Source organism: Trachemys scripta, chromosome 5 (assembly GCF_013100865.1).
Source record: "Trachemys scripta elegans isolate TJP31775 chromosome 5, CAS_Tse_1.0, whole genome shotgun sequence".
In the NCBI taxonomy this organism is placed as follows: Eukaryota; Metazoa; Chordata; order Testudines; family Emydidae; genus Trachemys; species Trachemys scripta.
Window position 1 is genome coordinate 89,264,736 of NC_048302.1, and position 16,185 is coordinate 89,280,920.

Below are 16,185 nucleotides of genomic sequence, written 5' to 3' on the forward strand. Positions count from 1 at the left end.
CTTACAAATACTTCACAGATGCACTGTGAATAGTAGAGAGATTGAGTTATTCGAGGTGTATCACAGAATCAGTGGCAGAACTGGGTATGAAACGTGAAATTGGACAAGCACTCCCCCATTTTAATGGTCTTGCTGTAAGCAGAACTTTCAACCATACCTCTAAACCCCGTTAAGTACACAAGCAAATGCCAGTTTTACAGATAGTCCAAACTTTCAATATAATGTAAGTTGTTCTGTAACTTTGATCCATTATAATAAGGGGAAAACAGATGAAATCAGTGACAGGGAAATCAGTTTTGTCTGCTGACATGGGTTGTCATTTCTGAAGTATGAATTGTGAAACACTTTAAAAAAATCTTTCAATATTCATTGTTGCAGAGACAAAGATGAAGCAGCCAGGAGCAGGGCATTACACATTTTACTATTTGAATCTAAGACTTAAAGTAAAGAGAACACAGTTAAATTGTGTTTTAGTCTCTTAATGCATCTGTGAAAGCTTCGTACCAAGTGCTGGACTAGTTTGCTGAGTACATAACATTAAGATGGGCAACTGTATTTGTAACAGTGTTATAAACAAGGGTCTGACAGCATTGGTAGCTTCTGAACTGCCATGAGGATACTTTGTGTCACTCACATGATGAGTGTTTGTATGCAGAGAAAACCCTCCTAAACTTAAAAAAATTACCCATCACTAGCTGCTGTAGAGTGGTAACACTGCTCTACGCCAAAATGGTTCTGAAATAAATGTAGTAAACTTATTTCCTTGTTTCTGTGCAGCTTTCAGGCCCTGAGCTGTTGTTTCAATGTATTAGCATCTAGATGGTGTGCATGGCTGTAACTTACATTTTTTCATCGCTTTAGTAAAACACTGACAGTAAGAGTTTGTGCGAATACAAATTCACCTACTGGTGTATTTAGGTGCTTAACTTTTAGCACCCAAATTTGAACATTTTTAGTCTGAAGTCCTTGTATTTCTGGCTAGCCAACCAAGAAATTAAAGTGGAAATTAATTCAAGTAGTAAAAATACAAATGTCTATTTTTCTTTAACACTGGGCAGTTTCTATTGCCCCAGTGCCAAGCTATTGCAACAGTAAGTGCAAAGTTTTCTCCTCCACTCTGGCCTGCAGATATCACCTTCCACAGCTAGGAAAGACTAGATGTGCCCCTTCAGCCATCAATACCCAAAGCTAGGCATTTAACAGCAAGTGTTTCAGGGCCACAGTGAACAACCAGAGCAGTTAAACCTATTCCTTTGAGGGTATTCACCTTTTCTGAGCTAGATACACCACTGCTATCTGGCTAGTCTAGAGAGGCTGCCAAATAGCACTAGTTTCCTAGTAGAGCTCAAGTTGCTGACCATTCTGGCAGTGTCATCTTCAAGGTTCATGATTATTAGGGGACTCTAGTACTCATGTTGTGCTAACTCTAGGATTCTCTCCGGTGTTCTCTGGCTCTTGAAAAGCACTTGATGTCTGCTGCTTGTAGTAGCACTCGTGATATTCTGTGCACTTTTAGGCAGGGATAGTCCCTGGCTCACAAAGCTCACTGTTTGGCTGAAGATCAGATATTCTTAAAGGGGTGTGTGAATCATGCATTACCCCAGTCAGTCCATCACCTCCTGTAGGCTGTGGTAAGACATCTGGCCATCACGGTATGCCCAAGGACTCAACAAGGTGTTGAACATAATTTTAGTTGCTAGTAAGATCTAGGGAAACCTATGAATAATCACAGAGTACACTATATGCCTAGTAGAGTTGGGTGTGTGTGAGGAATAACAAGCAGGTTATTTGTCCCTATTCAGTAAGGAACATTCAGAATATAGCACCTCTTGGAGCTGGCTTCTACTCCCAAATGATCGAGTCTACAATAGTGCCAGGCCACTACACTTTCATCTGAACCTGGGAAAAATAAATACTGTTGGCTAATGAGCCCTTGTTTGCATTCATCAGAGCCAAATATTGCCCTAATCTCCTCCAAAATTAACTTGATTTTAAATAATATTTTAGATGATAGGGTTGTTTCTCTGCCTTGCTCTACTTTTTAGAACAAGGATATTTCAAAGGTATCTATATAGGAGTTAGATTTGCAAGAAACAGACTGCTGCTGTTTGGTGTGAACATTATTAGCTGAACTGCCTTGTGTAGGCATTCAATCTTCTAAAGTTATTCACAGCCATGGAGGAAGAGTAAAGATAACAACCTAGACTTGAGAAAGAAGAGGCTGGCTCTGGAATGTTAAGAGTAATGGACAACAGAAACCCAAATCACTTTGCCATCTGGAACTTGAATTTGTTATTAATAGGACTCCAACAGTCACAATTAACCATCAATTAGACACCTTTACACAAACACAATTGGTTCAGATTAAATGCACACTACATCAATCACATTGACAGCATGTCATAGCTCTGTTACCTAAATCCAACAGTTAGGATTACAAGTAGAAGGTAAACTCTATAGTCTAATGGTGGTAATCTAACTGAAAGACCTACACAATGTACTAAGACACCTTCTTTCCTTGTAATTATACTTGGCCTAGCTAGTTAAGGACACAAGAACAAACTCCCTTTTTTAAAAAAATGGACAGAAGTATTTACTGTAAAATTGCCCTTATTCAAGCGGTCAAGAAACTTACTCCTTAAGGCAATAAGTAATGTCCAAATACAGCAAGGTTGTTACCCATTCTGCATATCAGGCTGAATTAATATTAATGATGACTAAATCCTGGCAACACTTGGTCGTGACCTTGTTACCAAATCCTGTGAGCTTAAGGTGGTTTTTTTTTTTTCCTCTCCATTTTCTTTAAAGTGATTCTGCATGCTCAAAACCCCACAGATGGGAAAGTAATAGAGCCCGCCTTCTGGGGAATAACCAAGAGTCACCTGCTTTTTCCATTAGCAGCCAGTGATCTGTTGTGCAAACACTATACCTAACATCCTGGCAGCAGGTGAATAGTTGTAGATCCTAGGGGACTAATCTAGTAATACTGTAAAATTCTGCTGTGAAACTTAGCAAACATATTATTTTACAAGAAAAATATGACAATCTTTAAAAAATATATATACTTTATCTTTAAAGATACAATTTTGCCTTTTTCAGCAGAAGAGTCAGCTCTCAGTGAGAATTTTAAAATGTCTTTCAATACAGAGTAAATTCAGCTGTAATGGATTGGCTTAGAATACGTGCAGAAAGTTAACTAGTCTGTTATAACACCAAATGCATTTCAGCTCCTTCTGCCAGCTTTAGGCTAGATGGTAAAGGCTTATCAGTATCCCCGGCAAAATTTTGCATTACTTTATCTCTCATGAAGATGGCAATAGTCTCTTCAGTTTTCAGAAAATATCTGACTGATGCATTGAAATATTTTGGAAGGTTAGTTTCATAATAAACACTAAAATAACTAACAAACACGCATTTAAACTAATGCAAGATTAAGATTGATTACCACATACCACAAAATACAAGCTTAATTAATCTAACATTCCCCCCCCCCCTTTTTTTTCCCCCTTCAAGCCAGTATCAGTTATGTATAGTTGGGCAATACATTATGTTATCAGGTAATATAACCAACGGATTATAACAAAGCCAAACCAAAAAACAGAGAGGGTTTTTTAATCATTCATTCTTATAAAAAAACCCACTGCATTAATCTTGTACCTGTAACAAGCCATCTTCTCAATAACAGCATAATTACTCCATAACACTTCACCACTAGGGTTATGAAAGTAGAATACTCTTCTCTGCACAATTCTCACTCTTTGCTCACTAACAGCAAAGGTATAATCCCTTCCCTACAGTGATATTTTTCCTTGTGTGATAGCCATTTAAAAAAATAACAGATATCTGAATTACTCAGCTTTGTATTATACCAGAATTCATATCCATCCTTATCCTGAGAGTTTTGGGGTATTTTTTTTAAAAGTGTGTCTTAAAAACATGACACTTATTACTGATGGAATAGCTGATAAGAGGCAGGTAACAATGCACCTGACATCTGCAGACAGCATCAGTGTTGTTTTTAAGTTATGATTTAAATGAAGTCCAATCTCAGTTGAAATATTTTCTTCAGTGGAACTTTGATGTTTTTAGCAGTCCCCAAACATACTACCAGTTCCTAGAAAGGCAAATGCATCAACAAATAAACTTAACTTAATCCTAAAACATTAATTAGACTGGTTTGTTTCAGGTATTTGTACAGCTGCAAAGAAATTGTATTACGAAGAAATACAGCAGGAAGTCTTGGCTTCAGCATTGTAGGCGGTTATGAAGAACACAGTGGGAACAAACCATTCTTTATCAAATCCATCGTTGGAGGCACACCAGCATACAATGATGGAAGAATTAGGTAAACTAATGAAACTAATATTTAAATAGTACTCTTCATCCAAGGAACTCAAAAGGACTTTATAATATTCATAGAGTTAAGTCTTAAAATAAGGAGACTGTGGTCCAGAGAGACCAAGTGACCTGCTGAAGGTAAAAAGAGGACTCAATTTCATACCAATCCAATGAAAACTTCCATTGAAACCAGTTAAGTATAAAATTGGGCCCTTTTTGACAAAGCTGGGAATAGAACCCGAAATAGAATCCTGTGCTTTAACAACTTGCTTTCCTGGCAAAATATTATCAAGTGTATAACTATCAACATCTACATATAATAAAAGACATCTGTGAAGTAGTGTATGTTATTTACACAGTAAGTTATTTTAATTATACATACACTTCTACATTGACAACTAAAAATATAATTTAAATCCAATACTAGGTGTGTGAGATAAAATATAGGTGACCTGTAAATTCTTACACAGTGTTTTATTGTCCAATAACCAGTTAATTTTACCTGGCACACAGATCTGAAAGAAGAGCTCTGATTTCATATTTTCCTCCATATATATCTGATTTGTAAAGGAATGCCAGGAAAGAACAAATACATGGTAGAGTAAGAACACAAGGATTTTTTCAACAGCTTACCTTCAGAAGCCTCAACTGTTTCACCCCCACTCTTTTGCCCGCTTAGTAGTTGCCATCCTTCTGGCAAAGTGGTGACACAACGTTATAGAGCCAGCCAAAGCAGCTCAATTGGCAAGAAAGTTGTCTGAGATCTGGATCTCTTCTTAGTTTTATGTTTTTTAACTAAAATCTTATCTACATTTTTAATTTTCCAGATGCGGTGATATCCTCCTTGCTGTCAATGGCAGGAATACATCAGGAATGATGCATGCCTGTTTGGCAAGAATGCTCAAAGAACTGAAAGGAAAAATTACTCTCACTCTTATGTCCTGGCCTGGCACTTTTTTATAAAACAAGTATTCATGGAAAAATGACAAATCATTTGACACAGAAAACAAGCTATTTACTATGGACATCAGTTTTCCGGTCAACTGTATATTTGTAAATAATAAAAAAAGTTTGTGAAATGTAATTTTGCATGTCAAGACGGTCTTGAGAAAACATGGCACCTGTCAGAGTAACGTGCACTTTAGAAAAAAGCAAAGCTACTGAAATTGTAGATCAGGGTACAATTCTCATGTGTTAAGTTTGTATTTTTATATTTGATTCATTATTATAAAGTCCATTAAGAAGCAGCAGCAATTCTGTTCACTACCATTTTCAATTTATAAAAAAGTTATGGATAGGTAACTCGGAAAAATACCTGGCAGTCGCTTGAAATGATAAACTTGAAATGTTTTTGTAATGCTTAAATCAGTTGACTGTTTCTACCAAACACGTAAAAAGCACTTTGATCAAATAATGTTCCTTTTCAAGATCAGTATGATGCTGATATTTTCAAGACTTTCAAATATTTTGTCTGTTAGGATGTAATACTGTGAATGACATTTTATTTCTTATTAAAAATAAATGTAACTATTATACAGACATGTTCTTTTCTTCAAGAAAACAGTAACTATAATTCTTCCCAAAGTTTCTGATTAACTGCAGATAACCCAGCAAGATTAGGACTTCATGCTTAATTTTTTAAAATTCACGGATAAAATAGTGTTTAAGTATTGTCAGATTGACTACTAATTTATCCACTTGGATAGTGGATAATCAGTAGACAAACATTTTTTGGAGGGATTATGTCCAAAAGTGAGATGGTAATTTATTTTCTTTGCTCAAACAATTATAGGTGTCTCTATGGAAATTATCAATATTCTGAAGTCAGGTGCTCTTTCCCATTAACTTTAAAGGGGGAAAGGATCAGGCCATTAATTTTTATTGTGATTTGGACGGCTGTCTCTCAAATATGCTAAGACCAACTTCATTTTACATAGGTCAGAGCAGCAGAATTGATGGATAACCAGTTAATAGAAACCAAAAGTAATTATCTAATCTCCAATTCTATGAGCTACTTAAGTCATCCTCCTGCACACACACACATACATTTGAAAGTTGTGTTAAAACCTTTTACACTTTATTTGTAATATAAATAATGGTCATACTCTCCAATCACATGAAAAATAATGTGCATATTTTATGTTTTTGCCATACCTTCCAGCAAAAGTTTCTCAAATGCCTCTCGCTCTTCTCCTATGGCACACAAAAGGATGACCTGTTTAGCTTTGCCCTTTGAGTTCATTATATAAACTTCAGAGATCCATGAGCACGGTTACAGATGTATTGGTAGGTATTAGTATGCAGTAACATGAATGCAAACCAACCTCAACCCAGGAGAAGAATAAACTTCCACAGCTCTTACTGGCTTAGGCAACAAGAAACTGAGTTTAGTATTTTGGGGGTAGGTTTCCTGTACAGTACTGCAACAGCACCACCCTCTAAACCTCAGAAGCCACCGCTGCACTTTTTTTTATAGTATCTTAAAAATAAGACAAAGTCAATCCATGAATCTTAACTTAACATGAAAAATTCACTCTTTTATTTTCAAAAAACAAATTAACCTTATATTTTGTACTAACAGAACAAGATTAAGAGCAAATTTCTTTAATACCCAGAAAAATAAGATTTATAGTAATCTATTTCTGGCACTAATATATGCAAGTAAGCAAATATCACACATGCCTATTCCACTGGAGCAGCTTCAGTGTTTTCCTGTTCAGGGGCAGGTTCACCACTAGCTTCTTTTCCTTCTTTGCTTCTTTTGGATTTTTTGTGTTTATGCCTCCTGTGGCTGTCCCCTTCTTCACTGTCATGACGACGCCTGCTGTTACTAAGACAAAGAGAGGAAAATGCTCAGACAGATGCATACTCTGCTATTAAATAGGCCCTCAAACATAACGTATGAGAAATCTGCCTCTTGCTTCCTTATAAGAAAACTGACACCTGCAGTTTTAATGTCATGTGCAGTATTAGAAAATGTGGACAAAGACGAATAGGAAGTGATCATCAGAACATAAATGTGCATCACAATCACGCTTCATTTTTAATAAAAAATATGCATCCACGCTATTTTTTTTAAAAACCCAGGAATGACAAATCATAGCGTCATAGACTTTGTCAGAAGGGACCATTATGATCATCTAGTCTGACCTCCTGCACAACACAGGCCACAGAATCTCACCCACCCACTCCTGTAATAAACCTCTAACCTATGTATGAGCTATTGAAGTCCTCAAATCGTGGTTTAAAGACTTCAAGGTGCAGAGAATCCTCCAGCAAATGACCCATGTCCCACACTGCAGAGGAAGGCAAAAAACACCTCAGGCCTCTGCCAATCTGCCCTGGAGGAAAATTCGTTCCTGACCCCAAATATGGCGATCAGCTAAACGCTGCGCATGTGGGCAAGACTCACCAGCCAGATCAACCCAGAAAAGAATTCTCTGTAGTGACTCAGATCCCACTCCATCTAACTTCTCATCACAGGCCATTGGGCATATTTACCGCTAATAGTCAAAGTTCAATTAATTGCCAAAATTAGGCTATCCCATCATACCTTCCCCTCAATAAACTTATCAAGCTTAGTCTTGAAGCCAGATATGTCTTTTGCCCCCACTGTTCCCTTGGAAGGCTGTTTCAGAACTTCACTCCTCTGATGGTTAGAAACCTTCATCTAATTTCAAGTCTAAACTTCCTGATGGCCAGTTTATATCCATTTCTTCGTGTATCCACAATAGTACTGAGCTTAAATAATTCCTCTCCCTCCCTGATATTTATCCCTCTGATATATTTATAGAGAGCAATCATATCTCCCCTCAGCCTTCTTTTGGTTAGGATAAACAAGCCAAGCTCTTTTCATAAGACAGGTCTCCTTTCGTAAGACAGGTTTTCCATTCCTCGGCTCATCCTAGCAGCCCTTCTCTATACCTGTTCCAGTTTGAATTCATCTTTCTAAACATGGGAGACCAGAACTGCACATAGTATTCCAGATAAGGTCTCACCAGTGCCTGTATAATGCTACTAACACCTCCTTATCTCTACTAGAAATGCCTCGCCTGATGCATCCCAAGACCACATTAGATTTTTTCACGGCCATATCACATTGGCAGCTCATAGTCATCCTGTGATCAACCAATACTCTGATCCTTCTCCTCCTCTGTTACTTCCAACTGATGCATCCCCATCTTATAACAAAAATTCTTGGTATTAATCCTTAAATGCATGACCTTGCACTTTTCACTATTAAATTTCATCCTATTACTATTACTCCAGTTTACAAGGTCATCCAGATCTTCCTGTATAATATCCTGGTCCTTCTATGTATTGGTAATAGCTCTCAGCTTTGTGACATCTGCAAACTTTATTAGCACACTCCCACTTTTTGTGCCAAGGTCAGTAATAAAAAGATTAAATAAGATTGGTCCCAAAATTGATCCCTGAGGAACTCCACTAGTAACCTCCCTCCAGCCTGACAGTTCACCTTTCAGTATGACCCTTTAACCAGTTCCTTATCCACCTTTCAATTTTCATATCAATCCCCATCTTTTCCAATGTAACTAATAATTCCCCATTCCTGGTTTAAAAAAAAAAAGTGTGGAACTGTATCAAATGCCTAACTGAAATAGAGGTAAATTAGATCCACTGCGTTTCCTTTATCTAAAAAATCTGTTACCTTCTCAAAGGAGGAGATCAGGTTGGTTTGGCATGATCTACCTTTTGTAAAACCATATTGTATTTTGTCCCAATTACCATTGACTTCAATGTCCTTAACTACTTTCTCCTTCAAAATTTTTTCCAAGACCTTGCATACTACAAATATCAAACTAACAGGCCTGTAGTTACCCGGATCACTTTCGACCCCCACCCCCCTTCTTAAAAATAGAAACTATGTTAGCAATTCTCCAGTCACACGGTACAACCCCTGAGTTTACAGATTCATTAAAAAATCCTCTCCCCTTTCTCTCATATTCTAACTACAAGGCTTTTTTCTTACAGCTTAAGAAAGTCCCTACTGTGATTCTTGTAATGTTTTTGTTCCCACACTCACTCATTCTCCTTATATGAAGTATACCAGTAAGGTCCAGACAAGGGATTTTACACACTGCCCCAGCTGAAGCTGGTAGAGACATTACACAGTAACCTTGGATCAACATCTCTTGTCAGCTACACATCTTTTACATAGCAGATTTGCTGCAGGCAGCATATCGGGATCTTTGCAACCTTTTCATGATACTCCAACTGTCATTTTTCTACAGATCAAGTCTTTTTCATATACTATTAAAGATCAAACCTTCGAGATGATTTGTGTCTGGTCTCTTCTTTTTCTCTATGTCTCCTTTCTCTGTGTCGTTCCTCTTTCTCTCTGCTTGTTCTGTGACGCTCATAGCCTCTTTCTGCATATTCTCTATACCTATATCGTTCTTCATCACTGATGAGAAGAAAAGAAAAATCTTTCACATGCCAGTGAAATGTTAAAGCAGCCTGGGGGAAAAAACCCACACATTCTAACGTTTACACAACAAATGGCAAACCAGACTTAACGTATTGGTCAGGATTCATAAATACCATCTACAACGTATGTTAAAAAGATGTTAAAGTTGTTTAACCTAAGGGGTAGAATATAAGGACTGTTGTAGCTTTAGATTTGAAGTCTTGGTATTTTGACATAAGGGTGTACTGGGGTGGAGGAAAAGGAGAAGTTAGCAGCATCTTATTAAATCTATGCACAGTTTATTATGCAATAACAAACTTTGTATGAAAATCAAAGGTAGTGAACGTTTATTATACTTAATCCTCGTCTGGATGGCATGTTATAGTTATGCAGTTTTGAGCTCACACTTTATAAATTAAGTTTTTGAAAGAACATAGTGGCTATTTCTTATCAGCACTTCTGAGGTGTTAAAAAGCATTTGAGCATGTTCAGTGAAAGCTTCAGTAAGTCTTAATGATGACATGCAGTAACAGCCATTAAGGAAGAAACTATATATATATAGGAGGCCTCAATGCACTGTAAGAGATTTTGTAAAATATTGTAGCTTTGGTAAGGCTTCATAACATCTTAGTTAAAGCGGGTACTGCAACATGTTCCTGTCCTACTAAAACACACACACAGAAAGTCAGTGAAGTGTTCCATGAAATAAGAAGTTGATAGTGATACCTATTTGAGTTTAGTCCAACAGAAAACACAATAGATTTTAACAAACATTATCTTCTTATGCACCCGCTGCCAATAATCCAATCTGCCTTCTCCTTGCTTTGAGAACTGCTTATGAAAAAGCTCTATGTAAGAGCTGGGTATTATTTATTACTTGGTTAAAAAACAGATGCAATGTCATAGGTGCAATTTGACACCTGTGTTGTTCAATAAAGATAAATGGATTGAATAGCAACATGTCATGAATTCTTAGTTTCCAGAGCTCAGCAAATAAAGGGGAGATCTTTGCAAATTAAGTTCCTGAAAGAAAACAAAAAGTTTGATCACATCAGTCTGTAGAGTCAGAAACTAGCTAAAAGGAATTAGAACTTATAAGCCATTAAGTTAAAGCAAAAACTAAAGCTCCACATTTTCAGTCTAAGCAAACATTTACTAGCAAAATATTACTGTCTTTTCCTTCATGGTACTGGGGACCCTATGTGCAGAAGAATCCATGTGGCTCCACTAATGAGGAAGGATTTGCAGAGGCTGTGCAGGTAATGTGCCTTCTACACAGATTAGAACCCAGCTTCACAGAGATTCCCCACATCTCAATGAAGTCAGAATTTGGATGAGAGAAGACTGATTTGCCAGAATATGGCTCCAGTGGCCATTTCCCTAATAGGACGACTGCATCTCTGATTACTCCAGGCCTGGGCATGGACTTATGGGGGGGAGGGAGGAAAAGGGGAAGGAAATCAACACCTGAACGAGTACTGCCAAGTCTCACCACGGATCTCTATATATTGCTTTACATGATTTTACTGCTGTAGAGCAGTAAAATTAGGGACTGTTATTGGCAGTTAAATCTTGAGTAAAAATTTGAAGTATTTCCTTGGAAGTTACAGAATACTAATTCCCAAAATATTACACAGCACTTTAACAAATGGACAAATGATAAAGGAAGCCAAGGAATGTCATCTGTTTCTCCACAATATGTTAAAATATTTCCTCTGTCAAAATATGGGACAACAATAGCTACCATTGGTTAACTCATAATAATGATTCATTGCTAAGTAATACAATTGAGTTGACTAACAATGCTCTTCCAAATGTTTTGCATTATAAAAACTTAACTGTAGTTACAACCAAAGATGAGGGAGTATACAAATTGATAAAGCATGATCTGATGTTGTGGGAGACACTACTTTAAATCTAAAAGAAATATACATTTATTCAAAAGCATATGCACATTCACACTATGGCTCAAAGTAAAACCTACAATTACAACATACCTATATAAAAAACAAGAAATAGATAGGGAAGTAATTAAGGCTTAAATCAGACGGTTCCATGACCAGTTTGAGGAGTATGGGGTAATACTTAATAAGCTACATGAAACACACAAGGTGCTTATTGTGTTGAATCCACAACACTCTCTCACTCCTCTTAGGTGCCCAACACCAGAATAAGGTGAAGTAGTTTCGCTAGAAAAAGAAACTTTGCTGACTCCCAATTGTAGTATACAACAGAATCCCAACAGTATAACAGATTTGAAATTTATGAGTTTACCCCTCAATTTCTCCTCTACTGTGAGATGCTGTGAAGGGAAAATGTTAATAATCAAACTTCCATTCCACTACATATTTCCTCACATCACAGCCATTTTGATGAAGGGAAAAAAAATGTTGATCAATCAAACTCTCCCACATCAAACGTCATATGAATTTAAGCCAAAAATTCTGCAAATATCAACCCCCAGTTTCCAAAACATGTCATACTGAGAGAGGGCAGCACAGGTTAAAAATACTATACAGGAGACAGCGCTGAATAAACTCAAAGAGGACATTAGGCCCTTGTGGAGTGGAGCTGCAGTGGGGCACACATCCGTGTGGTACAGCACTTCAGACACTTCCCAACCTATGCAGTGTATACAACATTAGAAATGCTAATTATTTAACATTATTAACTAATTAGCAATTATTTCTTAAGAATTAAGAAAGACTTGGTGGATAGTTCACATTACTTTTCTAGTTCAGGATTCCAATCCTGATTTGGCCTAAAGTGGAAGCGTGTCTTAATTCTGAATAAATTTAGCCCATGTCACAAAAACTAAACATGACCAGTCAGTCTAGTTATGAGAGGCTCAGGTCTGGAATAAAAAGGTTGTTTCAGGTCAGAATTGAGAAGCACTAACAGATCTTATGGAAAGCTTACATAACATCTGTCTAGCTCTAGATACTGCTTCAGTCTTTCACTTAAATGATAAATTTTAAAGTATATATCCCTTCTATCAAAAGAGTAAAATGTTTTAAATGTCTTATAATAAAAAAGATTGAAATTGATAACATATTGTAGGTTGAGAAAAAGGAAGTTTATGTGAGCAATCCTATGCATAGGTGGGGTTTTATGAATATACTTGTTGAATATAAATTAAACTTCTGTGTGCTTCAAATATTATTAATTATAAACTGAAATTTCACCCCATGTCTAAAAATCACAAAAATGTCATATTGGCATTAAAATGGGTAAGCCAGGTCTGAAAAGAGAGAGAAATTAAGTATCAAATTTTAAATAATTGGACAACAATTCCCTGAACGAAGACACCCTTGAAATAAGAATGTTCAGCACAGTTCAAGGAGCTTAACATTTTTGCCACTTTGTAGCAAAAAAACAAATCCAGAGAGAAAAAAATAATTTAGTGGATTTCCCCCTACCTGAGATTTAGTTCCCAAGATCAAAAAATTGCTGATTAATGTCTAATGTAAAAAGTTAATTTTGGAATATGGAATGTTACCTCTGATGAGTTTAACATAGGTAGTCAAATGCCTGCTATGCTTTCAAGCTTAAAAAATGAAGACCAAAACCTTTTTCATCACATCTTTTTCATATTCTGTATTTGCCACAGAGAGCTATAGAAAATTATTTTAAAATATGCTACAGAGATTTCAAAGTTGACACTATTTTTTTATCCCTCTTATTTAACAGTTTGAGATCTTACCACCAAATGCATATGACAAAGGATTCAGCAAGAACTATGAAAAATTCTAAACATGACCAAAACCAGCTTTTCTACATGCAAAACAAAAATCACATTTTGAATGGTCCAGCATGTTGGGACCTTCCAGGTGGAATAAGACCTGTGTGCCCCACTGGCAAACTAGGAATTCCCTGGTCACTTTACACCTGATTTCCATCTGTAGTCATTAGGCACTTCCTATGTGCTTGTAGGACCACATCCCTGAGGGAGAGGATGAGAGGGTTAGCTACTTTGTGCAGTAACTGAGGTTTCTTGAGATGTGACCCTATGGATGCTCCACTTTAGGGGTGCTGGCATCCCCTGCACCCCTGTGCCTGGGATTGGATTTCTTTGGTAGCAGTGTCCGTTGGTCCGCATTTGCGCTCCTCCCTGTCACATGCCGTGAGCAGCGTCTACATAGCATGGTGCAACCCAACCACCCTGTTTCTTCACCACTGCCGAGTCCATGTTTGAACTTCTAAGCAGAGGGGAGGAGGGCAGGTAATGGAGCACTCACAGGGACAAACATCTCAAAGAAACTCAGTTACTGCACAAGCTGAGTAACCCTGTCTTCTTCTTTGAGTGGTGTCCCTATGGGTGCTTCACTTTAGCAGTGTTGGAAGGTTGAGGCTTCGGAGCAGTATTGAAGAGTGAGGCTAGGATGATGTGTCCAAGTAACGTATCAGATGTTGAGTCATGGGTAATCACATAATGTTGTATGAATATGTCTGAGGAAGACCAGGTGGTAGCCCCACAAATGTCCGTTATTCAGGAAGGCTACTGAGGTGGACAGCGATCGGGTAGAATATGTTTGAGTTCCCGCTGAGGTTTGTAGATGATCTTGTTGATTGCAATGGTGAATGCATTGAGATATCCATTTTGAAAATCTTTGCCTTGATACTGCAGATCCTTTTGACCTTTCAGCTGTAGAAAGGAATAAGCGCAATGATTGTCTGAATGATTTCGGTCATTTGAGGTAGAAGGCTACTGCTCACTTACTTCCAGAGTGTGTAGCATTGCCTCATGTTTGTTTTTATATAGCTTGGGGAAGAATGATGGAAGGTGGAGCGATTGGTTCAAGTGAAAGGAAGATAAGACTTTGGGTAAGAATTTCAGGTTGGGTTGTAATGTGACGGTATTCTTGTAGAAGATTGTATACAGGGTGAGCACCATAAGGGCACCTGTTTCACCCACTTATTGAGCAGATGTGATTGCTATGAGAAAGGCATTTGCATGGGCAGGTGGATATAGGAACAGGAGGCCATCAATTCAAATGGGGAGTTGGTGAAGCAGCGTAGGACTAAGCTAAGGTCCAAGACGGGGTTGGATCTCGAACCTCAGGATATTTTGGAGGCCCTTAGAAATTGTTTGGTCATAGGATGGGTAAAAACACAATGGTCTTCTACTATGCAGTGGAAGGTGGTGATGGCAGCCAGGTGTATGCAAATAGAATTCAAATAGAGTCCTGATTTTTTGAGTTTGAGTATGTAGTCCAGAAAGAGTGGCAGGGGAGCATGAAACGCTGGAGTATGCTTAGTGTCACACTAGGGCTGGAATCTTTTCCATTTTTGTAGGCAAGTCTAGTGAGTGGTTGCACATCTAATATTTTAAAGGATTTCTTGTATGTCCATAAAGCAGGTCATCTCAGGAGCTGAAACCATGAAGGAATCAGGCCTTCAGATGAATTTCCAAGTTGGGGTGGAGAATTGTGCCTGCACGCTGAGAGAGGAGGTGTGGCTCCAGGTGAAGGATTACAGGAGGACAGACCACCATGCACAGGAGATAAGGGTACCATATTTGCAGGGGCCAGTTCGGAACCATCAGAATGACTCTGCCCTGTTCTACTTGTATCTTGTGCAATACTCTGAAAAGAAGGGGGAAAGGAGTATGGAAAAGGTGTGTTCCATGTAATAAGGCACGTGTCTCTGAGGGATTGGTGGCCAAGGCCCGTGCTCATGCAGAAATGTGAGCATTTGGCATTGACGGGTATGGCAAACAGGTCTATGCTCTGAAACCCCCATTGGTTGAAAATAGTCTGTAGAGTTGGCGGGTGTATCTCCCACTTGTGATCTTGTGTGAACTTTTTGCTTGGCGACTCTGCTGTGGTGTTCTGGTGGCCAGGTAGGTACACGGCAGAGATATGGATACTGTGTCGGATACACCTGTTCCACAACCTTATGGGCTTCAGTGCATAGGGACTGAGACCTGGATCCCCCTTAACTTATTGATGTAAAACATGCAGGAGACATTGTCTGTCAATACTCTAATGCTTTGTTCTTGATCAATGGAAGACAGTGGAGGCATGTATTGCAGACGGCACGTAGCTCTAAAAGACTGATGTGGAGCATAGATTCTAAAGGGGACCATTTGCCCTATATTGTGTGGTTCTGTAAATGTGCACCCCAACCAAGAAGGGAGCCTCTGTCGTCAGGAGCAATGACAGAGGAAGTTGGAAAAGGGGGATCCCCCCCCCCCCCCCCCCGCCGACATTCTGGGGCTTTGTCCACCATTCTTCTAATGAGAGTTTGATCTTGAGTGGTACCGATAGCGATTTGTTCAGGTTCTGTCTGTGTGGTAGTAGACTGTTCGAAGCCAGCCCTAGAGGCAGTGCATAGGCAATCTGGCATGTTTGACAATGAATGTAACTGTTGCCGTATTACTGAGTAATTGCTTGTGAGTTCAGGCAGAGATCTGTGGA

At 38.3% G+C, this 16,185-nt stretch overlaps 2 protein-coding genes across 16 annotated transcripts in view; one reads left to right on the top strand and one right to left on the bottom strand.

Annotated features, from left to right (window-relative positions):
* LNX1 (ligand of numb-protein X 1) overlaps positions 1-5,831 on the top strand; it is a 106,810-nt gene extending 100,979 nt beyond the window's left edge. For all 7 annotated transcript variants that reach the window (XM_034771900.1, XM_034771899.1, XM_034771901.1 and 4 more), the window contains 2 exons: positions 4,187-4,345; positions 5,166-5,831. In XM_034771900.1, the coding sequence (XP_034627791.1) occupies positions 4,187-4,345; positions 5,166-5,301 (295 nt within the window). In that variant the 3' untranslated portion in view covers positions 5,302-5,831. The remainder of the gene's footprint in view (positions 1-4,186; positions 4,346-5,165) is intronic.
* Positions 5,832-6,849: 1,018 nt separating this feature from the next.
* Positions 6,850-16,185, bottom strand: part of FIP1L1 (factor interacting with PAPOLA and CPSF1) — a 76,300-nt gene continuing 66,964 nt past the window's right edge. For all 9 annotated transcript variants that reach the window (XM_034771908.1, XM_034771909.1, XM_034771907.1 and 6 more), the window contains 2 exons: positions 9,626-9,763; positions 6,850-7,168 (listed from right to left, as the gene is read on the bottom strand). In XM_034771908.1, coding sequence (XP_034627799.1) covers positions 7,021-7,168; positions 9,626-9,763 — 286 coding nt within the window. In that variant the 3' untranslated portion in view covers positions 6,850-7,020. The remainder of the gene's footprint in view (positions 7,169-9,625; positions 9,764-16,185) is intronic.